The 26,876-nt window shown below is 42.0% G+C and overlaps 1 protein-coding gene across 2 annotated transcripts in view; it reads right to left on the reverse strand.

Moving 5' to 3' along the window:
* ATP10A (ATPase phospholipid transporting 10A (putative)) overlaps positions 1 to 26,876 on the reverse strand; it is a 123,535-nt gene that overhangs the window by 53,545 nt on the left and 43,114 nt on the right. Inside the window, exons 2-3 of one of the 2 annotated variants that reach the window (XM_075427205.1) lie at positions 23,153 to 23,357; positions 2,757 to 2,842 (exon numbers count right to left, since the gene is read on the reverse strand). In XM_075427205.1, coding sequence (XP_075283320.1) covers positions 2,757 to 2,842; positions 23,153 to 23,357 — 291 coding nt within the window. Of the gene's footprint in view, positions 1 to 2,756; positions 2,843 to 23,152; positions 23,358 to 26,876 lie in introns of those variants that run through there. The other variant, XM_075427212.1, reaches the window with a different exon arrangement.

Genomic DNA, 26,876 nt, shown 5'->3' on the forward strand with positions numbered 1-26,876 from the left:
AAAGATGAAGAGCTACTGGAGAGTGTCCAGCGGAGGGCTACGAGGATGGTGAGGGGACTGGAACATCTCTCCTACGAGAAGAGGCTGAGGGAGCTCGGCTTGTTCAGCCTGAAGAAGAGAAGGCTGAGAGGGGACCTAATACATACTTACAAATATCTGAAGGGTGGGTGTCAGGAGGATGGGGCTAAGCTCTTTTCAGTGGTGCCCAGGGACAGGACAAGGGGCAATGGACACAAACTGAAGCAGAGGAAGTTCCATCTGAACCTGAGGAAGAATTTGTTTACTCTGAGGGTGATGGAGCACTGGAACAGGCTGCCCAGGGAGATTGTGGAGTCTCCTTCTCTGGAGATATTCAAGACCCGCCTGGACAAGGTCCTGTGCAGCCTGCTGTAGGTGACCCTGCTTCAGTGGGAGGGTTGGACTAGATGACCCACAGAGGTCCCTTCCAACCCCTACCATTCTGTGATTCTGTGATTCTGCGATGTCTCCTTCTACCCTGGCCTGCCCGTGCTACACAGGATACCTATACTGATCCCATTTCAGAGTAACTGTGAGGAACAGAATTTTTACATGTTTACAACACAAAAACACACAAATATTTCTATTCCTCGAAAGATATGTCAGCACTAACATTAGAACCAAGGGAATCTTCACATTTCAAATAGAAAAAAAATAGTCTTAATCAAAACTGGAAACCTAAGTGGTCAAAACTTCTAGCAAACTTTGATGGTAACATCTCAGCAGTCTTTATGTACTAATGTCTTGAAAATCTGTTTCATAGCATCCCCATCTAAATATCTCAGTGACATGTCTTTTCAGCTGAGCTATTATCAGCTGGGAGCTACCTGAACCTTCTTTTCAAGTAGTGACTACTAGTAAGATTTTGAACAAGAGTTAAAGTCTGAGTTTGACATGGCAATGACATGGGTTGGACTAGGTGACCTCTCAAGGTCCCTTCCAACCTAAAGCATTCTATGTTTCTATGATTCTATGACATGTTTCAATTCAGATGTGCTAATTACCATTCATCTTGCTAATATATGATTTGAAATAGACCCATGATTTCATGATACTAACAAAGAAAATCTAAAAAGAGGGGGAAAAAAGCCTTTTCCTTTGATAAATTAGGAGACTGAAAGCTTATTTGTTGAGAGGTTGGTCCCCGCTCTTTACTTCAAATGCCCCATAGTCCTTTAGTTGTAAATCTCTTGCAGCATAGCTGATAAGACCTGAAAATCACCTAATGTTTCTGCCTGATTCAAAACTGATGTCTTGGCTTCCTCCTGTGTCAAAATACATCCACATCATTTGCAAAACATTAAAATATAAGGAAGATTAATTAGAATCAATATTGAACAACAGTCTTCCAAAAGGTACTACAATGTTACCTGCTACATAATTCAAATGGTTCTGTATCTTACATTCTACAGGCATTTTCCACATGGCGTACATAAGTAAATATATAATGAAAGACAGATTTATGCATATGTTCTAAAGTATTCAACCTCTGCTCAGTATTTTGGGGACTAAGATTCACACACATGAAGCTTGCTAGAAAAGCTGCCAAACTTTCCATTTCCATATCTGGAAATGTCTTTTCTGCAGTAGAGCAGGCTCTCAATAATGTAGACATTTACACACCCTCATGCAGTAATGCCTAATACAAAACTTCATCTCTAAATGAACTGTAGGACTTTGTGCTGCTGAATACAGGAACACATTTTCCCACACTACAACTTGATGCCGTTCCAAAAAAACTGTCTTGATTTACACCAGTTGACAGTACCTCCTATACAACCTGTGACATCTGAGAGTAGTCACTGAGGTGGTAAATAACATCATTATAAAAAAACTCCCCAAGCTCCAGCAATTTACCTCGTGCTATTTATGCAATTCAATACTGCTTAGCGCTCCTAATCAATATGGTTAATAGATCATCATATTCTAAACAGAATTAGTATCTGTTTAACTCTCTTCATTAAAATTAAATATCCTAGGCTCTCACTCTCCATGTGGTTACAGCCTGTAGAAAAATAAGCAATGCAAGAGTGCATCTCCTAAGTCATCACTATTGTCATGCTTAGACACTACAGTCCTGACTATGTTAGAAGCAAAGTGCTTTGCACATCCTAAAACATTTGCTTCTGAGCAGGACTGATTGGCCAGAGATGAGCACCATGTTAATGCAGTTCTGTTTATTTAGCATTAAGTCAAGTGGCATGGCAATGTACAAGCACACCCATCGTGTGAGCCAATAGTTTTATTTTGTCTGAATGAGAGGAAAGGAATACGGCCATAGCTGGAGAAATACCAGTTTCACCTTCTAATTTTCCTCAATGACACATTAACAGAAACATCAAAAACAGACTCATCTTCATAAAAGCAGTGTACAACAGACTGTTTATTTGCTGGCTCTCTTGGACTGTTTTTCTATTTTCTCCCATTTTCAGATTGGCTTTTCTGATCCATGGAGGGAAGGAAAGGGAGAAGGGTGTCTGTAACTGCACTGCTTCATGTATTAATTTCTGGAGTGTAAACTGATGAAAGTTAACAACCAAATCCATTCTAAGAAACGGAAAAGTGAGGCTCCCATCTCACCCTGAAGTGAGGATCCCCTAAAACAGCCTTAAATATGCAGCCCTATTTAGATGTGATGATGCTGCAACTTACAGAACGCAGCCCAAAACAAACCAGCATTTATTTTCATCCGTATCAGAGAGAGGGAGTGTATACTGAAATATATATGAAATACTCACATGTAACCTCGAAACCTACTTAAGTCATTGTTTGGCTTCTCGCATTCAATGACACTGGTGAACTTCAAGGGATCAAATTCTGAGTCCTGGAATAATAAAAGTATTAATTACTTAGGGCAAAGACTTGCAAACTATAGCCAAAATCGCTTTCTGTTCTAGCCTTCATAATACATTAAAGGCCAGTTTATTTCAAAGGCAATCAAATGAATGACACTGACCACTGGCACTGAAAACCAAAGGGACCTTAGATGCCTTCCAAAATCTCCCTTACAAGGACGACTTTTTTGTTCTGCAAGCAGAAGAATATGAGTTTTTTAGAAGTATTAGATAAAAGATGCCAAGCCCAGAAGCCAAATGAATTTGGTCTGGAGTGGAAAAACAAAATTTATCTGGGAAGACTCAAAATATTCAGTAGTATCACTATACTTCACGTTCAGTGAAGCTACTGAAAATCTAGGACAACATAAGTCAATATATTGCCAATTATGAAAAAGCTATTATGAGCTTTTGAAATACTAGCAAGAAATAGTAGCAAGAAATACTTGCTTTATGCCAACACAGATAAATTAATCTACTACAGTACATTACACACATACACCAGAATAACTTTTTCCTAATTAACACTTAAAAACCTTCTTGATTCTCTAGCTCATTAGTCTGAAGCTGGTATTTTTGCTGACTACATATGTTTACCTGTAGTTAGCACCTTGTCGTGTCTGAGGAAAAACGTCCTAACACAGCATAATTACTTGATTTTTTTAAATAAAAAACAAGGTTCTCCCTTCTTTGCCAGGCCAAACAGACCACATAGCGAAATCAGAGAAACCCAGTCCTGGTGCTATTGAGAAGGCTGTTTGTGTCCGCCAGTGAGGACTCCTTTTAGAAAACTGCTTTGCACACCATTTGAATGAAAAACACCCCAGTTGTGAATTATCATATTATTAAGCTTTCAACAGTGATAACACTGCAAATGTTATGTTTTATAATGGTTTTGCTGAACAGCTATAGACCCCAACCACTACTTTTTAGAACACACTGTGGGAACAGCTGACTGAGAATCAGTAACCAAAGGACAGACACAATCTTATTGCCAGCTTCTCTGAAACATACATGTGTCTCTGGTTTTTTTCTTTATATTGACTCTACTCAGCAGAGGTGAAAGAAACTAGATTTTAAATAAAAGAAACTAGCAGATATGTCAGCATCACCATCAATGCCCTCCTTCATTTTTCTGTCAGTTACATCTGGAAGAAAGACAGACTTACAGCACATAGGAGATAATTCAAACCACTTTTGGAAACCTTTCCTGTATTTTCAAGAAGCAAGAGATGATAAGCAGAAGCGTGAAGACGAGACGTCACTTAGAGACAGCTATAGCCCACTGGAGGAAAGAATCACTTTTATATGCAGAATTCAACTTGTAAACAAAAGGGGAAAAAAACAGGGAGTAAAACCAAAGGCCACCTCTGGGCAAAGAAGATTGCTATGCTGAGAATCAGACTCCCTAAATTACATCAAAGGTGGCAGTCGAGTACCTGAGCCTTAGCAAGAAATCCAGATGATCTTCTCAGCACCAAATACTGCTGGTATTTAAGCTCATTAGATATTTCTCCTGGTCAGCCTTAAATTTCTCTAGGTGACTGAAGTTTGATGCTGGGAATGCTCGGAAGTATCTCATTCTATAGAGGCACCTAAGACATCATTAGGTTGTAAAATGGGGCAGATATTGTAAAGCCACCATCATGCCCTATGACCCTCATTCCTCAGCTGGTTACTTCAGACAGGCACAGACACCAGGAGTCACAAAGAAGGAATCACTGGCTAGAACAGACATCACGAAGCTTTCAGGCCTTGACATCTGAAATCTGTCACCACAGCTCCCGAACTGTATCCTCCGCCTGTGTCCTTGCCTCCAGCAGCCAAAGGCTTCTGCTACAGAGACACTACACTAGCAGCAAGTGCTACCTGGCAGCTAGCTTTACTTGAGCTTGTGGGAGAAGGTGAAGTTCTCCCTCATCACACCAAAGCTTGCTGTGCTGCAAAAGCCTGTGTTGTCTACGTAACACCTGCTCTGCTGTCCCAGCACATGATCTTCTTTTCCTTCCTTGCCCTGGTATGCTCCTTGGCAGGGAAAAAAAAAAAAAAGTTCAGGAAAAATAATCTACAAACATTGCTCAAGGTGTTTCAATAATATTAAAGATAGATACCTGTCTGCCTAAGTTCTGTGTTAAAGAAAAGTCACTCCTGTAGCTTAAATTGCATTTGTAAATCAGAAGGAAAACAATAGATTGGAAAGGGAAACATTTTTTGTCTTTTTATTGTAATATACTATATATAATATAGTTAATTTAGCATAAATTTTCATTCAGTGGTCTTAAAAAAAGAAAAGAAAGAAATCTTAACATCTTTGATGAATGCCTCTGAGGGAATCTGAGAGACACCTAACAACAAAACCCAGTGGAATCAAAGGCAGGTTTTCTGTGGCCGCTGAACTCAGCAGAGAGAGCGTGGTTTCAGTGCTGTACAGACATGGTAACTTCCTGAGCAACTGGAAGTCTGCAGACTGAATCCCCTTTCTGCTAAGCATGCCTGCCAGCAAAGCCAATGACTTACAAAGAATAAGAAAAAAATCTCCCTAAAATAAAGAGCTAAAATCTTCACAAAAAAAGAAAGATCTTGTCAAGATCAGAGAGGACTAAACCTGCCCAACTTCCCCATCACTACCATGCAACACAGTTTTCCTCCTCTGTTTGTTGGATTCTTTTCGTTTATGAATCAGTTTTGGAACTAAAAGTCCCTTATCATTAAATCTAACCGTCTGTGTATTTGTTTTCTGTTACAATTAACTTGAAATATGTGATTATGGTCTTTAACCAGATAATATCTGGGAGGGCAGAAAATCCAATTAGAATAGTAGTTTATGTAAGGGAACAAAGCTGCTGAATTCTGATTTGTGGCAAAAACTCTTCAGTTTATTAATAAATCAAATAGCTCCATCTCTTCCCTGTGAAATGGAAGTGTAGACATATACTGTATATTACAGCTGATGATACTGTTTTGATGTGAAAATGCCTTTTGGCAACTGAATGAACAAATATGCTAAACACTGCGTGTGACTGCTTTCAGTGGTTATAATGAAGCACAAAGTTAACGTAAGATTTCACAATGATCAAAGTTTTGTTCCTTTTTATGCTGATACCTACACTTCAGCAACAAATGAAACGTAAACTGTGATGATGTTCTCATGTATTAACAGCTAAGAGAAGCTGCAGATATAGACAGAAGTTAAAGTCATGTGTTGCTTTCACAGTGTACAAATCATGATATGTATGGTCTTCTGGGTAAAAGTCCATGAAAAATTAAATTCTCCACCACTACCTTTAATTTTTCCCTTACACTGAATTTCTGCATCGCTGTTATAACACAGAAAACAAGCTTAATATGGTCATAAACAGAACTTCCCTAGACCTTAGTGCAGTATTTATCTGATATGCTCAATTTTCCGTGTCTTCCCACTTACAGAACTGCTGGACATTAAAGCTGTCCCATCCTCAAGGGGGTTGAAAAGCTCCATGCCTAGGCAGACTACAATTTGAATTCAGGCTTTCCAGGACCCAGTTTTCCTAAAGACTTGACTTATTCGATGCTTTCATGGTCTCCTAGTGCACATCAACAAGACCAGTTCACTCACAAAAAGCAGCTGGAGGCATTTTTTTCTTTTCTGAAGGTATGTGATGATGTCGTATCTATTACACCGTACCACTGCATGTCTCACAGACTTGTGCCTTGTGCACTGCTGATTTGAACAACTGACTTTCTGGCTGATACAAACCTGAGAGGGATTCAATGATTGCAAATAAGTTCCCTAGGGCATTTCACAATACTGTTGATGGCAAAGGCCAGAGCTAAATTCTCTTTGCGTCAGTCAGATTCTTCTGTTAAACAACCTGTTCTCCCTTTGCTACAATGTCAATTTCAATTGCCATCACTAATTCTAAGGATAAGTCCCTTTAAAACACAGGTACGCAAAAATATCTTGCTTACGCTTAAGGCAGAGTTCTTACTAGTAGGTAGTGCTTAATTTGGACCATGGACTGGTCGTTGTTAAGACATTACAGAAAAACTGTGCTTGAAAAGATACCTGAAGGTCACTTGGAGAAATGAGAAATCTAAAAAAAGGGGCCAGAAATTATTATACTTGTTTTGGTGATTGCTGATTTTGAGAAAAGTCAATATGAGCTGCATGTATATCAAAGTCTAAGCAAAATCAAGCACATCCAATTACTTTAAGTGAAAAAAAAAAGAAACAGCCACCAGAACTCAGTTTTGATGCCTGAATTAAGGCTCCAAGGCTGCACACAATCATATTCCCACCTGTCCTCTCTTCCTCCAGGCCAACCAATGTCGTATTCTCTGTGAAAGAGCTACAGTATGAGAGATGGATGATATTTAGGTGTCAAGAAATGGAGATTTGGCTTTCAGGCTTTCAGGAAGATGAAAAAGGAACTGAACCTTTGTTTCCCTTCGTGTTGAGGAAACGGGAGTACTGTAAACCCCTCTGCCCATGCTATTCACACTATCTTTGCACTTGCAGGCTCTAAGAAACGAATACCTTCATCCTTTTCCAAATGTTATGTATTTTTCCTGCTTTCTTGACACTGTAAGCACGGACATTAGCATCATCCATACGGGCTCCAATTTGGTTCTCTGCTGGTCTTTCAGATGAATGCCGTTCCTCCTGTTGGATTTGAATTTCTCATCACTATTGTGCCATCAGAGTGATGTCACTCTGCAACAGGGCTCCCAAGCTGTACTGTCTGCACACTGGCAATTAAAGAATAAAACAACCAAATATGCGTAGTTGTCTTTGCTCTGGAGAATGTAGGGAATGGCCAGATGGCTGGTGAACGCTGTCTGAAAAACTGAACGTCCACAGGCCTGCACACAGGGGATGAGAAGGTAAAACTGGTGGCATGCCTTGTCCAATGCTGCATGGCCTACTCAAACACCAGGAACCTGCTGCTGTGACCGCCGAGGCTCAACACAATTATTTTTCCGTGCGTAAGTTGTAACAAGGTCTTGAAAGAGATGGAACAGAGGTTTCAATCACTTCTTCCCATACGGTTTGAGAGTTTTGGAAATACAGAGAAAAAGAACTACAATCTTTTTGTCACCCTTGAATGCATAGAAACATTCACACATATCCCCACATTGTGGTTGTTCACACCCCGCACTCAGAAGCCTTCAGTGACTCAATGTTATCCACTTCACTGTAGGGGTAAGAATTCTTTCTTACCAATAGCATTTTAAAAACAAGTCTTCAAGGTTTCTGCAGTATGAAATGATGCACAAGATACATTGCAGGAGTGAAGACCACGTCTTGCTTCACTCTTCTGCTACATTTTGTCATATCAAAGAAGGAAGGAAAAAAAAAAGAAAGAAAAAAAATGAAGGGTTTTAATTCAATGATAAGAAACGGACTTTCCTCAAAAACCTGACTCCACATTCTGATTTTGCCAAAATAGCCTTAGTTCACCGCCTTCCTCAGAAAAAAGTGCTGACTTTTTAGGAACTTGTAAGTACTTGTGCAAGGTTGAAACTTGTCAGGACATACAGTGATAGTTATATTAGGTATTTTATGTACTCAGGGATTCCGCAGAATATATTTCCTTTTTTCAGGAGTCTTCTTGCTAGGAAAATGTTTAACACCCTATTCCTAAATCCTACTTTGTCCAATTTCTTAAAACTTAGGGAAATTAATTCCTGCTGTAAATGCACTAATGGGAAGGTTTGTTTTCCTTACATAAGCAGACTTAGTCAGATTGCAAAAATCTCCTAAATATTGATTCCTTCAAAGCTGAATTTCAAATTAAAGTTAAATTGCAGATGTAAAGGGTTTTGTGACTAGACTTTAACAATGCTTTACATATTAAACCCGATAAAGAGTTCCATTTAAAACAATAAATTAAGTCTGCAATAACTGGGCTGTGTCTCTGGGGGAAGCACAAACATACATAGGAGAGGAAAACATAATGGAGAGCTGTTTTCTTTAAAACTTTCCTTAAAATAAACCACTGCTCATTATCTCTCACATGACTATTGATCTATCTCCCTCCAAAAACTTACATACGAAGAAGGCAAAGTGTCGAGGGGAAGAAAATGTTACGATGCCTCTCTTACAGAGTGGGAAACCAACAGGTAGGCAGGCAAAGGAACTATAGCGATCTGTCACAAAAGAAGGAGACTGAATTTAGCTCTCTCCAACATGACTTTGGAGCTTCAGCTGTAAGACCAACCTGAACCCCTACACTGAAATGCCAACCTTTCCGACCCTGCTGGCAACCTCATGGAGCTGTCACAGTTCAAGAAGCAAAACATGCTGCTCTGCCAAATGTGTTTGACAATTACACAGTGTTCAAACAACATATTCCCCTTCATTAAATGCATGTTGTATGGGTGATTTAATGGCCTGCTAGTGATATTAATAATGCATAGTTATTAAAATGTTTTCCTTTATTCATCCACCCTATTTGACTGCTGCAGAAACCAGATTTTAATGTTCAGTCCTCCCTTCCAACAGAACAGCATGAGTACCCCAGGACACACTTGGGTGACAGCGACAGTTACCCGCTTATCACATTGTGTTTACTGGCTATGCTGGGGACCTCATCCAGACTTCTCCCTGCAGTACAATTGCTGGATGAGGGCTCTGGGATTTGTTTTGGCGTGTATGTCTGGAGGAAACATAAGGGAGAAATGGAGTCATGGGGACAACTCAAAGGAATTATTTAATAGACAAAAATCTGCCAGGAAAATAGCTTTCCAGTTTAAAAGCTTTTAAGTGCAGTTAAGAACGCATCCCCCTAATTGGTCCATCCTATTATTGCTTTACATAGCAATGCATTTACCATACAGAATTAATCTGAGTTTTTATTACTGTGCAACTGGTACTACATATTGATTTTATGTATCCAAAGCATGCAGACTGTTTATATACCAAAAGAGTGAAATATTTTAATGTCTAAATTACATTAGTCTCTCTGGCAGAATTTATCTGTACCACTAATTCACAAGAAAAGGGAGAAACAGTTTGATCTATGCTATTTAGGAACTAAACAGATCCAGCCGTACATCAGAATTTAGTAGCTTTGTTTTCCACACTGACAACTACTACTATAATTGGATTTTTTTCAGTAGTGTTTGTTTAAATGGAACAGAGATGTTCTGTATTCAGAAACATTGGAACAGCTGAGCAAGCCAAATACATGTTAGGGGGCTGATCTTCCTCTGGCTGACCTAAGTAAAAGTTTTCCCCTTTGTAGAAAATCATAGGAGGGAACAGTGCAATATCCAGCCTGCAGGAAAAGAAATCCATTGTTTGCAAGGCCAAGGAAGATCTCAAGAATTTTATGGCAGCCAGCTGAAGAAACTGCTGTTAGTCAATCATGGGACAAAAGTACCAAAAAAAATGTCAACAATGATAGACATGCAAGCCCTAACATCCCTTGGGATGACAGTAATCCTTCTCAACACACTGAAAATTACAGTGGTGTGAATGAATCATTTCACAGACAGACTACAGTAGCGCTGGAGAGCGTTAAGGGAACAGAGTATGTCAAGGCTGAAATATGGACCCAGACCTGGACAATTAAGAAAGTGGTATCTGTCTGTCCCAAAAGCCAGCCACTGAAATAAATGAATGGGTTCATAGTCTGTAAGAACCGACCTCAGCATTAGCTCAACGCTTCAACTAAACCACAGAGCAAGCCTCTTGAGGGCTCGCAAAACTCTGCGCACAACCCGCACTGCCTCTCCAGAGGCTTTCCACTTCATGCCCGCAGATTCGGTAAGACGCAACCCTCCCCACTCTCCAGTGCTTTCACATTTCTGGAGAGATTTCTAGCAGTCTTTCTGCTGCATTTCATAACCTCTGGAAGAAAATGTCACTTGATTAGTGTCAGAAGCACTGCACAATCCTTTTAACTTCGTAGCACAACATCTCAGGTCAGCTTCCAAATATACCTTGCTTGGCCTACTCCTGCTCTAGTCTGGGCTGCTGGCCAGTCTGGCTTCTTGTGGGATGAAGCTCTGCCAGACGAAATGGGAATGAGAAGGACTAAGACCATTCAACAACGAGAGGGAAATGCCAAGCACCTCTCTTACATCATTTCACAAATAAAAACCAGAACACCAGAGTCCAGATAGGAGATAGAGTGGCTGGTAATGAACACTTTTCCTTATGAATGGTAAAACCTAATCTAGTGGCTGTAGTGGCAGGACACAGTTAAATACACCAAAGCTTGACGAGCCCATCTCAACCTGCAGGTAGGGAATCTGGATAAAAGCAGCTTTGCCTTGCAAGGCATTATATTTAAGAAACCTTTCTAGGATGTGAGGGAAACTTGTAACATACAGCAACCACGCAAGGAACCGAGAGACTCCAGCCCCTGCCAGTTGCAGGAAAGCACAGAGGGAAAGAAGCAGTCTTACGACAGGTTGACCATGAGCCAGCAGTGTGCCCTGGCTGCCAAGAAAGCTAACGGGATCCTGGGGTGCATCAAGAGAAGTGTGGCCAGCAGGTCGAGGGAGGTTCTCCTTCCCCTCTACACTGCCCTAGTGAGGCCCCATCTGGAGTACTCTGTCCATTCCTGGGCTCCCCAGTTCAAGAAAGTTGAGGAGCTGCTGGAGAGTGTCCAGCAGAGGGCTACAAGGATGGTGAGGGGACTGCAACACCTCTCCTACAAGGAGAGGCTGAGGGAGCTGGGCTTGTTCAGCCTGAAGAAGAGAAGGCTGTGAGGGGACCTAATATATGCTTATAAATATCTCAAGCGCTGGTGTCAGGAGGATGGGGCCAAGCTCTTTTCAGTGGTGCCCAGGGACAGCACAAGGGGCAATGGACACAAACTGAAGCAGAGGAAGTTCCGTCTGAACATGAGGAAGAATTTCTTTACTCTGAGGGTGACGGAGCACTGGAACAGGCTGTCCAGGGAGGTTGTGGAATCTCCTTCTCTGGAGATATTCAAGACCCGCCTGGACAAGGTCCTGTGCAGCCTGCTGTAGGTGACCCTGCTTTTGCAGGGGGGTTGGACTAGATGACCCACAGAGGTCCCTTCCAACCCCTGCCATTCTATGATTCTATGATTAATGAAAAGACACCCTTTATCCCAAATACTACAGGGCAGCATTCATATCAGCACCATCACAGGTTTTTCAGCCTTTCCATGAGTGTCTCCAGCGCAAGAAGGCTATATAACCAAGTCAAAACTCGCCAAGCTGGACACTGGCACGCCATCTTTGCTTGGATTGTATGTTATACCAACATTCACCATCACATGCCTGCCCTACTAATGCTTCTAAGGCAACCAAGGCATTCAGAGCGCATCTTCTCTCCTTAATCCCAGATGTTTCTGTACTTCCCTCATAGCCCAGTGGAGAGGGTGGAGGGGTGGCTGTGAAGATTAAGAGTCAATCTGAGGGCAGCAGGGCTGTTGTTGGCATGCATGGTACATGGGGGAAGTTGAGATGGCTGCAGAACATTTTGGGTAAGGGCTTCGCTCTCTGGTCTGTCTATTCTCATCTACTATCTACTTTACTGAGCAAGTTCCTTTTCAAACAACACGCTAAAGACTCCTGTAGTAAACTGAAAAACATCTTTTCAAAAACTCAAGGGATTTGAAGGTGATTTTTTTCAGACACAAGTTGATTGCATAGATCTTATGAAAAGAAATCCAGGCTGGCCTTGCCAGTTCCAAAACTGGATAGCAGAGCTAGGAAATGAGCTGAGGGGAACAAATGTGTATCACTGGGGTAGGGACTAAGGTTTGCTTCCCTGTTCAGCACTCTAGCCAGACTCATGCTTCAGGCACGCACAATGGTTACAAAGTTCTTGCGTGGTGTTGTCTTCAGTAATCTGTATGCCTTCTTCAATTAAGTGTGGAGCTAAAACACACATGAATGTGACCTGTCAAATTAGAGCACAGCAGAGTCTGTTAGTCTTGTGTGGGCTTCCCTCACCAGCTATCTTCTCCTCTGGGCAGATGTCATCTATTTGGACTTCTGCAAGGCCTTTGATAAGTTTCTCCATTACATTCTTACTGTCAAATAGGAGAGATATGGGTTTGATGGATGGACTGTTAGATGGATAAGGAATTGGTTGGATGGCCTTGTCCAAAGACTTATAGTCAATGGCTCGAAGTCCCAGTGGAAACCAATAATGAGTGGTGTCCCTCAAGGGTTGGTACTGGGATCGATACTATTTAGTATCTTCATCAGTGACACTGAAAGTGGGATTGAGTGGAAACTCAGCAAGTTTGCAGATGACACCAAGCTGAGTGCTGCAGTTGATATGCTTGAGGGAAGGGATGCCACTTAGAGGGATCCTGACAGGCTTGAAGAGTGGACCCATGCAAACTTCATGAAGTTCAACAAAGCCTAGTGCAAGGTCCTGCACTTGGGTTGGGGTAATCCCCAATAAATACAGACTGAGAGATGAAAGGATTGCAACAGCCTTGCGGAGAAGGACTTGAGGATACTGGTGGATGAAAAAATGGATGTATGCCAGTAATGTGTGCTTGCAGCCCAGAAAGTTGGCCGGCAGGTTGAGGGAGGGGATTCTGCCCCTCTGCTCTGCTGTGCTCTACTGAGACCCCACCTGGAGTCCTGCGTCCAGCTCTGGAGTCCTCAGCACAGGAAAGACATGGACCTGTTGGAGTGGGTCCAGAGGAGGGCCATGAAAACGATCCAAGGGCTGTAACATCTCTCCTGTGAGGAAAGGCTGAGAGAGTTGGGGTTCAGCCTGGAGAAGGGAAGGCTGTGGGAAGACCTTATTGCAGCCTTTCAGTATATAAAGGAGGCTTATAAGAAAGACATAGTGAGACTTTTTACCAAGACCTGCAGTGACAGGACAAGGGGCAACAGTTTTAAACCAAAAGAGAGTTAATTTATATTTGATATTAGGATTTATTTTTTACCATGAGGGTGGTGAGGTACTTAAACAGGCTGCCCAGAGACGTTGTGGATGCCCCCTCCCTGGAAGTGTCCAAGGTCAGGTTGGATGGGGCTCTGAGCAACCTGATGTAGCGAAGGATGTCCCTACCCATGGTAGGGGGGATGGACTAGATGATCTTTGAAGGCCCCTTCCAATCCAAACCACTGTGTGATTCTGTGGTTCTTAAGCAAATATTTCTTATTATAAGCATTCAATAAATGTGAGATATGGAAGTGCAGCCAATGAGAACAAATGTCAGGAAAAAGACCATCAGGGAGAACATCACTGAATAAACTAGTTAGTGTAATTTTCTTCAGTGTCATTATCAGTTATCTATTCTGCAACCTTAATCAAAGATTTCTGAAACAGCTTCTTGTGGACCAGCAAAAGATATTTCATTTGCTTTTTGTTGCTCAATAGCAGACATGACCCACCTCCATGCAGTTAATAGCAGGATAAAGTAATTTTTATCTCTTCCTGTTACACTGCAGCAGCCTGTAAGTCAGATCCCCGTGATCTTAGCCATACAGGTCACATTGCTGTACAGGTATATGAGTATACTTGGCCACCTGGGACATGTTTTGGAATTTGGTATTATATTAAGTCAAGTCAAAAATATAATAAGTAAACAAGCTTGGAAAAGTTAAGTAGAGGCTGGTAAACGCTCATGACAACTTATACGTGCTTTCTAAACATGCTGCATGTTAGTTATCAAATTCTCTTCCTCTTAGAAGCAAAAAGGCTGTGTCCCCTGCTTTGATGTAAAACCATTCATTACTGTGTCATTAAGCAAGCTGAAATAGTGTATATGAGCACTGCTGTCTATAAATCTCCATGCACTACTGATGTTTTTAATTCAAAACCAAATGGAAGTACAAGCACTATAGTTCTCCATGAATAGTATCTTCTCCAGTCAGGTACCTACAGGACAATCATAGCTTTCTCTCTCCCAAGCACATACACATATGAAAAGTGGTCATGACAGAGTCATAGCAGAGCTTGAAAGTATGAACCTGAGTATAACCAATGAATTTTCATTAGTTTATTGAAATAACAGCTTTGACACGTATCGCCAGCCACTTCCCATATAAGTAACATTCTAATGCAAATTTCAGCTGGCCTCTGTGACCTTATCAATACTAAAATGTGTAAAAGACTTGGAGGGTAGCAGGTGGAGAAAAGAGAAGTGGGATGAGGGTTCACATACTGGATGCTGAGATAAATACAGGAGTTCCTCATTCTGTTGCTCTACCTTTTCTGGCAGAAAAGCAGACGCCTTTTCCAACTCAGTGCTTCCAAAGGAAAGTGAGACCATACCATCATTGCTGGGGTTACATGTGGCGTAATACTGTGAACCCTCCTGCTCTGGAAAAGAAGGCCCATCCATCCTTTCCTAACCACTGATACTGTCAACTGGGCTTGTGGTATTAGAGACAAGTGCAATGTGACGTGTTTCCAGCTCAAAAATCCTGGCCCTAAAATGAGGAGTTCTCAGTGTTACATTACAAAATCTCATTTCTGAGAACAGATATTCCAGATATTTCCTGTTCCCAGCTGACAGACCAATGTATGGCTAAGGAACAAACAGTTCCAGAAATAAACTTTAGTTCAGTAAAACTGAATTAGGCTAGGAGATCAGAAAAGTCACGACAAAAAAAAAAAAAAGAAAAATTCATTGGAAAATCTCTTAACTAGCTTTGAATGTAAATGTTTACTTCTCTATAACGGGAAAGCAGTATAGCATTTTATTTTCTCTATGGACCTGAAACACTTTCTTGTTTTCTAATACTTTTTCAGAGAATTAGTAGAACAGAGAGATGCTGGACTATTGATACAGAGAATGAAATCTCTTGCCTCTCTAGAGGTCAGACACAGCACAAGCACTGGCATAATACATTTCCTTACATGGCTTTATCACTGTTCCACCGGTGCTGGAAGGATTACCCTAGGGATGGGAGGTCCTTCACGGCCAAGACATTCAAATTTAGATTTATCAATTTAGCCCCTTAAACCTATATTTAAACACAAAAGCAAACAGCCAATGCCAATGGTAAAAGTGAAGTACTCAGCACTCTTCAGAACTGGACTCTCCCCCCTTGCCCCCACAATGCTTAGTTTAAGGTATCAAAAATTTTCTCTTACAGTTATTCAAATTCTTTGTCCCCCTAATGAAGCTCTCTCGACAGTCAAACTTGTGGCCTGGCCACCTGCACAATGGAAACTAGAAAGAGACGATAACCTTGCTCAAAGCTGACCAAGGAGGAAGTGAACCATCATTCTTGAATGTTTTATTTCCCCAAATCTCCCAGTGTGAGACTGCTGACTAAATGCCATGGTAATACAATAGAGTAAAAAGTTGTTCTCAACCTTCCTTCAGGAATTCCAGTTCGCACAAGTTTGCCACAGCACTGACTCGGGTCCTGCTCTGCACCAGGCCGTTCTGCACGCAGCTGCTATACGTTTGCTTCTCTGTTAGAGAGACTGCAGTTGCTTCCTTTTTAACTAGACCTGTCCACGGTTTCCACACAAGTCATCTGTGAACATGATACTATCCAGAAAATGATACAACAGTATAAGCATAGAGTTTTTCATGGCGATTCAACCCTCATCAATGAAATTTGCTGAATGTTCAAGGCATGACCTTGAACAAAGGTCTCCACAGGGTGTGACATGCTCACAGTTTGCACTGACACACATGAAGCTTCCTACAAGACTTTTTTTCACTAAAATCTTCAGCTGAACTGTAAAACTAAAACCAAAATAGTTTTTAATTTAATATTCTGGTAGTGCACAGGGAAAAAACATTGTTTTCTTTTGCTTATTTGGTTATTTTTTTTAACTCTTTTCCCTCAGGGAAATCTAATTTTGGCAACGTGTGTGGGATGGAGGACTAATCTGCTGTTTTAACATGTGCGTATCTGGAATTTTCAAGCCACCTTTCTTAGTCCTGTGAACTTTCTCAAAACACTGCAAAAAAAGAAAGGCACAAGGGATAGCCTCCAAAAGACACTAGAGAGACATTCACTGTTCTTGTGGCCTGATTCTACCCTGTTAAAATTCTTACACCTGTTAAAATACAACACTGAGTATGCCAATTAGTGCACATCTACTTGGTTATAATAGCGTACTGTTCCCACTAATTGCAGGTGGATGATAGCCTGAGGGTATTAGAGCAACAGGGAGAGTATGGCTATGCCCATTCTTGTGTTGCTTTAAAAGACTCCATCAAACTCTTTGAGATAAGAAGCTCATATCAGCAGGTGAGTCGAAAACTACTCTGCCTCAGAGCTGCGCTGATTTAATTTCAGCTGTTCTCTCAAACTGGCTAGTTTAACCAATGCAGATGGCTGTGCAAGAAATCTTAGCTCTGCTTAGGCTCGACGAAAATTTGAAAATTGCTGTATTTTCTCTTTATTTTTTTGAGGGATTAAAACTGAATGCAAAAGGAACATCTACACTGAGATACCAAGCCTGCCCTGTGAGTTGTCTTCATGCAATCAGCACGAGCTGCCCTTCCCAAACTCCCTCATACACAGAGCAGTCTGCAGCCACCAACAGCCAGGCTCACAGTGTAGTCCTTCTAGAAACAGCCTTGTCTTCACTTCTAGACCAGATTCTGCCGAGCTCACAGGGAAAGAAAGAGATGGTATAAATGGCTTAATGCTTGGAACAGGGAGCTGTGGGACTGTTTTCTAAGTCCAGCTGTACCCAGTATGCTTCCAGCACTGTGCGAGAACAGGTAGCACTGGAATGAAAGCTGGATCTGTCAATTCAGCCCAGCTTCTGGGCTGGGACAGATGAGAAAACGTGCACAGGCTCTGAGTTTACACATATTCCAGAAGGGTTCACACACTGACTTGTGAGGAAATCACACTGATGAGTTATTCTGGTGCTAGTCTGCATGCAAATGAACGCCCCCCCAAACAGGCAGACACCAAATTCACATGTACTTTTTAGACAAACTAAATAAGCAGCCACAAAGTCATTTGCAAGGTTTATCTAAACCTGTTTAATCATGCTACTACAAGCTTATTTTGAACAAAGGTCTACTCTTAGGAGAAAATGAGAGGGGAAAAAAAAATCCATCCCCTGCCCCCACCCGCTCTCAGAGGGATACACGCACCTTCTCACAGGAGGTGGCAGCTACCAGATTTAGCTTAGCTTTCAGCTGAACTGAAGCTTTCCACATAAACATCCAGGACATGGCCAGTGGTTAATAAACCATAAGCTGCTCCAGAATCCACAGTGAGTCTTTGTGGATTTTGTTAAAAGGCATACTGAGTTAAAACAGTGGAGTATTTTGTTTGTTTCGTACTACAAGGCAGCAAGAAAACGTAAATGTTTTTCATGAGTCTAGATTCATACTATCAAAATATCCTAAATCAACTTTATGAAACCTGAAAGGAAGTCTTGAGCTTTCGCAGCCCAAGCTGTATCTGCTTATCCACTCTCTGAAGAGCGGCTGACAGGACATCTCAGATGGACGGAAAACATTCCATAAGCAACTGTGGAGGGTGTGGTGGCAGAGCAGCCTGCAGAGTAGCACAGAAAACACATTGATTCCGCCTGCCTACTGTGTCTCCTACTAGATCCAGCACACCAGAAATGGCTGCTGTGATTTGGCAGCAGTGAGGGTGGGTTAGAAGTTAGAAGGAAACTGGTGGAACACCAAGAAACACTCATTTTTTCCAGGCGACGCTTACTGGTCACTGCTAACACCATTAGATCACTCACTGTGGGATTTAGCACAGTGCTTTCTCCCAGCTGCGCTTGCCAGCGTGTCATGCTGCACACATGGATCTGATCCGTGTTTCAGTATGAAGACAGTCGCCTATCCTTTTGACTTTAAAGACAGAGCATGCAGAAATACATTTCTGACTGTTTTAAACATTTCTAGCACATCCTGTTGCTGTAGTAGCTGGGTAACAAGACCACAGTATTTCAAGTCTCAGAGGAAAAATGTCAAGGCCTTTGAAAAATCTCCTGTTTCCTTTTTTCTTTTTTAACCTACTCACTGAGTGATTTCTTTTTTTCTTGACTGACTGTTATTAGTGTACAAAACAAAGGTATACATTACAACTGGTATCTTCAGATGTACAAGCCACGGAGGAATATATCAGTGACTCTTCTCACAGCTTGTCTTTCGATAGGTTGTAGAATCAGGTACAGCAGGTACAGGCTTGTGTCAGATAGATCCCATTAGTTAATAAACACACAAAGCTAAGAAGCAGTCTGTTCCGAGTCTACTATAAATTACTCAGACAAATGAAAGCAGCACTAAAATAAGCAATACTTCTGGTCACTTGCACTGTAAAGGAAAACAGTTTCTTGGAATTCACAAGCAGAGAGGTCCAATCCAAGCCCACAAATGCTGATCTTGGATCTTCTGAGCATATGTTTAGAGTATAATAATGCCTGCAAAGCACTGGAGACAAGGATACGGAACTGCTTCTATAATTGCTTACTGCTGCTTCAAGAGTCAGGTTAAAAAGAGATCAGAATGGTACTTTTCTGAACAAAGGTTTGGAAGAGGGAAACTGTAAGACCTCTTACTCTCTGAGACTATGGACCTTATATGCTGTTAACGCTGAAGAGAGACAAAGATCCTTCAGAGCATGTTGGCAGAATGGCTGCCCTTCCAGAGGACATCTCTACCTGACACTGGGCTTGCTGGCCTCTGGAGAGGGCATTTGGAGAGAGTGCTGCGGTTGCACGAGGACTGCCCAGAGCACACCCCACTTCAGCGACTCCAGGTTGGCAACTGACTCTCTGTGGCAAGCAGCTCGGCGCAGGCCTGTGGGCTGTAAATCGCATGGGTGGGCACAGGGCAGGGACAGAATTAGGAAAGCATAAAACTGGCTTAAAACAACTGTTCCTACCCTCACCCCCGCTCCTTTCCCATGCCCAGCAGAGCGACGGGTGTAGAAATAGCTACCCTTCATTGACCTGCTTCACAGGCACGTCCTTGGAAGTTATCAATTAGTTCACATAAGAAACACAGAAATGCCAAGTTTTGTAACACAGCTTCTTTTAAATGCTTGAGATACTGTTACAGAGACATTACTCAAAGACAGCTATAGGCAGCTGATATTTTAAGCAGAAGCTTCCAAAAAAATCTGTGTTTCTTGTCCTATGATAAGCCACATGACCAGGCATGTTATTCTGCAAGGGAGTGGGGGAAGAGTTTAGCAGTGTGGGAAAGAGAGGGTCAGGACTACATAATCAGTTTGTTTATTTTCCTGCTTGAACAACAGGGCTGCAGAATGACACAGAACCAAACAGCTATAAGCATAACTGAGAGTTGATCTGCTGAGTACAATGGTAATTTAAAAAACACAGAAGCATTCTCGTCCAATGAAGAACAGGTTGAGATGCAAGTCCTAAAAGAGGCTTAGGAATGAACTCCTCTCAGGTTTGGTAAAAGCATTCTTGTCCAATGCATGAACAGGTTGGGATGAAGGTCCTGTAAGAGATTTGGGAATGAACTTCTCTGAGGTTTGATAAAAGGATTGTCAGCATTTGGGGCAAGAAAATTTTGGTCTTCCAAAGATTTTATGAGATCTAACAATAAGCCCTCTCCAGTTATAGCCACTTAGACACACCCAGATGGGAACTGAACTTCACTCCAAAAAACAGGCATCACCTTGCTATTCCATGCTACTTGGCCATGGGCCTACTATTCATGCAACGTTTCCCAAGCAGCTCCCTCTATTCCACTGCTGAGTGTCTCTCAGCAGGGCAACACCTTCAAGAACCAGTAAGAGCCTACCCCTAATAGTATGAGGTGAGGAAGCTAATGCTGCTGCATGAATTCACAGTGTGCTCAGACAGGTTTTGGCCAGGTCTTTAATGAGGATGGCAAGTATTCTACTGAATAAGTTACAGGATGCTGTTACAGAGAGGCTCTGTGATGCTGCAGCTGCTGAGGACTTGGTACTTGCAGGTGTGCACTTTGCCTACAACTTAGCTGACGCAGGAACCAGGGCTTGGATATTTACTGCTTTCTCTGCTATTTTAAGAGAGGGGAGGTAATCACATGTGGTTTTCTTTCCTACAAGCTCTCTTTCAGTACTTGATTTCTTGGGGCCCAGTCCTGTTTTCATGGACAGGAATGAAATGAATGAGCTTTCTATCACTGACCCCAGCTTAACCCCTGACAATTTATTATGGACCCCACTGCTATTCTAGCTAGGGATCCTATGATCTAAAATTTATTTTAAAAAATTGTTTATCCACACATTTTGGAGCATACTTCTGAGATAGAAAGGTTCCATAATCATAATACAGAGAACTAAGATATGGAAGGAGGATGAGCTGGACATGCAAAGTGCATTAGGTGTCTATAAAGCTGACCGTAAGTATCTATACAATAACTGATTTCCTCAGTAAAGCAGGGTAAGCTGAGCAAGCCATGCCACATATACCCTGATGTGCTGAGCTGCTTGGCACATTAACCTAGCTTTGCTTCCCTAGGTAGGCACTGTTTCCTGAGCCTTCTTCCCCAGCGGGGCCCAGTTCAGTCTCTGATAACCTGTTTGAGGAGGAAATGGCACTGCCACTCACTTCCACACAACAGTCTAAAGGTTACAGGTCTTGCCAAACTGTACAAAACTCAGACTTGAAGTCTTTAGCTGCCTGGTTTGGATCAGCGATTTAAACCTCAGTGAGTATGCCAAACACGAGATTGCAGGGGTGCTCCCTCCCAGTTTGCCTGCCGTATGAATGCCTGCATGTGTTCGCTGGTTCGAGACAGAAGAGTGACTCCACAACTGACGGCTCAGGCGCACAACCAGGCGTCACAGCTCCCAGGGGCAGGGGAGTCTGCAGGGTCAGTAGGTCCCCTCTCAGCCTGGCAGCTTGCAGGAATCACTCCAGGATGCCAGGGATCCTGACGCAGTACAAGGGACTTCTCCAGGCAGCAAGGTTCATGAAAGCCAGTCTTGTGATGATCTGTACTTCAGCACATCAGTTCCTTTCACTGTCTACCAACACCTCCTGCTTTGTGTCAGATGGTCTTGGATCACAGAAATCCAGCCATCTGCTGTGGATGACTGGGGGAACTGGTGCCTTCCCAGGTCTTCCTCTGAGACAGAGCTGGGATGTGCCCTTAGCTTATAACTGTACCAACAACCATGAAAGCATCCCTGTATTCCGTAGCCTATATGCAATCTATAGTCTTTGTCATGCTTAACGTGCCTGAGGTCATGTAGGAAGTCTGCGCTGGCAGAGTACTGGGACACATCATCTGAGTGCCTCCCTGGAGCTCTACCTACTGGGAGAAACTTCCTCTCAGTGGGAACAGGATGGGACGTTTGAGAAGCAATTCAATTAGCTTCTTTGAAACAATCAATAGTTTTTGAAACATTTGGTCTGTAGCTGATTAAGCGTCCTGCTGTGACGGTAGCTGCTGTGGCATGTCTAAATTCTACATGGAAATCACTGATGATTAAACAAGTCTTTACCTCACGTTTTTACAAGCTGTTCAGAGAAAGGCTCTATCTGCCATAACGAATTATTTGGAAGGCACATTGATTTTCATCCTATTGGTTGGATTGCAGCTTCATTGACGCTCATCTACATCAGTGCAACTATACACTTCTGCAGTTAACTCTGGTAACAGTGGTAAGGGCAGCAGCTCCCACTGTTTGCAAAATCTCTCAAATGAGAAGAGCTTCTAGGAAAAAAGATGTAGCTGAGTTCTAGAAACTATTTTATTTTTTCCTGACAAAACACAGGAAACTGCGGTTAGCTGGCAAGAGGGATGGGAGAGGAGGGCATACAAATAAATACTATTTCAGTAAGATTATTAAAGCAAGTAAAACTTCAGGTAATTTCCTCTAATTCTGCTGACAGTAACTGATCTGGAATTTGTTTTGTTTCAAAATGGTGCTGTTGGGGACAGATAAGCACAGTAAAACAGCTTTTCAGCGCAGACACCTCCAAATGCATGAATGCTGCCCCTCTAAATCTGACGAGCTTTAATGCTCCAAGTGCTAGAAGGTTATTCTGCAACACAGAGTTTCAGGCAAAATTCCTAATTGAAACTGATCTGGTTTTCAGGCAGGAGAAGTAGTTGTTTATATTTAAGTATCTTCTCACTGGGAAGTTAGAATGTGCTTTCAAAAATCAAGCTACAATAGAAGCCATTAAAAAACCCCAACATTTTCCAACCACACACAATTGCCCCAAATAATTCCTATTCAAAGTCAGGGAAAAATTATGGTAAAAATTCTGATACTATGATGAAGTCAGCTGTTGGCAAGTGCTAGTATTTTAATGACAACCATAACAGTAACTCATTAGCACTGCAAGAACAAGCAGATTTAGCTGGTGTGGAGTGGATTGGTGAACAGTTTACTTACCTGAAATAAATTCTTATCTTAAATGAGAGTTAGGAATGGTGACTTACCAGCTCTAAGAACCTCCTCACCACCTGTCTTTGTTTCAAGTTAGTTTCACCATCCAGGTTAGCTGTTTCTATATGACACAGCCCATCAGGATCACTTGAGGAGAGCAGCAATATATCAGCAGGTATAATTTCATTACAGCGAAGCTGCACAAAGTCTCCAACTTTCACTTCTTTCCAGTATCTGCTTATATATTTCTTCTCATTTCTGAAAAAAAAGAAAAGACACTTATAGGACATATACAAAAAAAAAAATGCACAGACCGGGGTGCTTCTGATATGATCTGGTTTGATTTGTAACAGGAGTACAGTGCCTTTGGAAGGTTCTCAGGTACTCTCAAGTTACGCCGGGAATAGGCAACGCAGAGTGACAGGAGGCCATTTCCCATTGACTGAGAACCAGGTCTGAGTTCCCAAGACATTCTTTTAAGGCCCAGAGGACAACATGTTGATGTTAGACCTGGCTAAGCAGGGTAAGCAGGAGCTTCAAACACTCTCCTTTCCCTCCCGCCATGCTCTGAGACATACGTCTAACCCCATGAAGGGGAGCGGGCTGAAAAGGAGTCACTTTCAGGGCAAGGGGGCAACTGAGAAAAGGCTTGGGTGCAGGGTACCTGCTTGGCATGGCTCTTGAACATCCGTCATCCTCTGATGCACCCTCAGCCTCCCCTTGTCCCCTCTTTCCAACAGGGACAAACTTCTTACAGTGCTGCACATGATGATTGGATGAAGCAGCCAAAAATCCCTAACTGAAAGGAATTTCCACTAGAATTACAAGGACTTGTCATGTGGAAAAACGCAGTCCCAACTGCTGCTCTACTGGGAAAGGACACTGTAATTTCTTCTCAAATATTTCTGCAGTATTTCTGTTCTAGCCATAGCGCCGTCTGCTACATAGCTAATTTCTGCTTAGTTACACTGAACCTTTTATTTTGGAGTGTAATTTCTTTGTCAGTTCAAAGACTTACCCACCTGAAACACTGATGTGCACGTTGTTCATTTAGACACATCCACTAAACCTCCCTAGTTTTAAAGGTCATGCTAGCTTGCTATTTTTTTAATTTTTAACTTCTTCTTGGAGCAAAAAGAAGAACGAACAGGTGGTTCCTTAATTAATTCTAGCTAAAATTCAAGGTTTTAGTTTCATGACACGCACAGCCACATGTGCTTTCTTGGCATTTGTGTAAATTGCTTTCTTCTGCTATGTTTTTGAAAGAAATTAATTTCAAAGCAGCCACAATATTAACTTGGCAAAATACCTCCTGAAAATGGGAAGCTGCTATTCTGACAATTTTCTAAGCTGTCAGAAGGCCTTTTGCCGTGTGAGCACTGAGATGGCTGTCAGCACTGTCACTGTCACCAGAGACAGTCTCCTGTGACAGTACTTTAACTGGCCGCATGGGATTCTGGTGGGGGGGTGGGGAGTGGTGGCGGCTATTTTAATTTCTTTAAAGTGTATTATTTTACAATACACCACTTTCAGTAGTAACGTGAATAGATTTGTAACCAAGTGGAAACCTGCAAATCCTGCCAATGTTGTTACTTTGGAGTTACTGGTAGTCATGCCATGCCTAATTCATCCTTGTCATGCCTTCACTGGTGTTACAGGAATTAGTAACTTCTTTGGCTTTTATTCATGTATTTAGCCTAAATGCTGAACACTAACGTGTCAGGTAGCACAAGGAACTATCAGATTAGGTTTTACCTCCCAGAATTTCTTCATTGTCCTTTCCTAACATCCAATTTATAAAGGGAAGAAATGAAAATTATGGCTGTGATTTCTATTTTGATAAAGCCTGGAGAGGATTAATAAGAGCCAAATGTAAAACATGATAGTCTAACAAGGGCAGGTAATATACATAATAGGTGCTGAAATTACCTATTCCCTTCACACTCAGGCCAACATTTAACTTTTCCTGCTAATGAATATGAATTGCTTTGAAACCCACTGTGTCCTAAGGTAGTATGAATCTCTGCACTGCAGATCTGAAGGGTCTGTTAGCCATGCAATCTGTAACTCCAAATCCCTTCACATGTGCCCGTTGCTCTTCATCCTTTTTAATTTAACTGTGAAACTGGGTGATGTTCAAATGCATGTACAACAAGTAGAGGTATAGAAGGATGATCAGGCTAAAAATATAGCAAGTAGTCCCATACTATGCTATAAGCACTACATTTTTTTATTTAACTTCTATTGTTGGAAAAGAATTGCTATTTTTAGCATTTCCTCATCTCTCATATGCTTAGCAACTGCCACAACTATATACACTGTGGCAGGAAGGGTGGGTATCGAGCAACACAAGGCCAAATGGCTCTGCTGGGATAAATGAAGTTGTTCAGCCTGGAGAAGAGAAGGCTGCAGGGAGACCTCATTGTGGCCTTTCAATATTGAAAGAGGGCTTATGTGAAAGACAGAGAGACTTTTTACCAGGGCGTGTAGTGACAGGGAAAACCGTAATGGTTTTAAACTGAAAGAAAGTAGGTTTAGATGAGACATAAGGAAGAAATTTGTTATGATAAAGGTGGTGGGACACTGGAACAGGTTGCCTAGAGAAGTTGTGGATGCCCCATCATTGGAAGTGTTCAAGGTCAGGTTGGACGGGGCTCTGAGCAACTTGATGTAGCGAAGGATGTCCCTGCCCATGGCAGGGGGAGTGGACTAGGTGACCTTTAAAGGTCCCTTCCTCCCCAAACCATTCCATGACTCAGTGAATCTATAACAGCCAGACCTCCTGCACACGCATCAGGACCCTGGGGCAGAGCCCTCTTCATCAGACATATGGGAACAATTTGGCCTGGTGTTCCACTTGATCAGCTCTCTGCTAACAAGGGCCAGTAGTGGAAGGAAAATTACTGTCTGCATGGAAAATTACTTCCTAATCCTCTTCTGCCAGGGTTGCTCTATGTCCTCTAGCACAGCTCTGAACTCAGACTCTCATTGCAGCCAGTGAGTGGTCACTGCAAGTACTCTCTGCAGAGTATGAGGTGGTTCAGATAGTAAATGCACTATAAATACCTCAGTCCTTTAGGAGCATTCCTTTAACACGCCTAGCCTACTCTTCTGAAGACGTAGGTTAGCTCATCTCGAGACAACTGTCATACCTCTAGCCAGTGCAAACACAGCAAGTGACCCCGTTGACACTGTTGCAATTTTGTCATTGACTTGCGCAGAGACAGGACTTTGTCACCCAAGTGTTATATCACCCACTAAATGTTTATTCTTGCTGTTATACTGTGCCAGCAAATTGCAGAAGTTATATGATACAGAGAATTAGGAATGCCACACTTCTTATAAGAGAAAAGCAGTCTTTAAAATTTAAGCTCTGTGTTGGTAAGGTGTGGCATACAAGAATGCTTGATTTAAATTTTATTTGAAGTTCAGGGATTTGAGCAGTTTTGCCTCAGTGTGTCCTCACAGACATTATTCTTCCAGTCCCTCTTCAGAAGGGGCCCCTTCTATGTCTCTAATGATGTACATTGCATTGGCCTCCTGTGACAGAAACCCTGAATTAAACACATTATATCCATGGGTGGGCATATGTGCATCATTACGTGTTTGGTGTTGTTTTCAAACGGTTCAGTCCACTTTGCAACTTCAGAGCAAACCTAACATTTAAGCAGACACTTCAGCTGAGGTCTTCACAGTAATGGCCAGGCTTGGAGGATACCAACAGTTTGACACATAGGACTGGAATGAATACCAGATCACAAAATCACAGAATCACAG

This window comes from Opisthocomus hoazin, chromosome 1 (assembly GCF_030867145.1).
Source record: "Opisthocomus hoazin isolate bOpiHoa1 chromosome 1, bOpiHoa1.hap1, whole genome shotgun sequence".
Classification (NCBI taxonomy): domain Eukaryota; kingdom Metazoa; phylum Chordata; class Aves; order Opisthocomiformes; family Opisthocomidae; genus Opisthocomus; species Opisthocomus hoazin.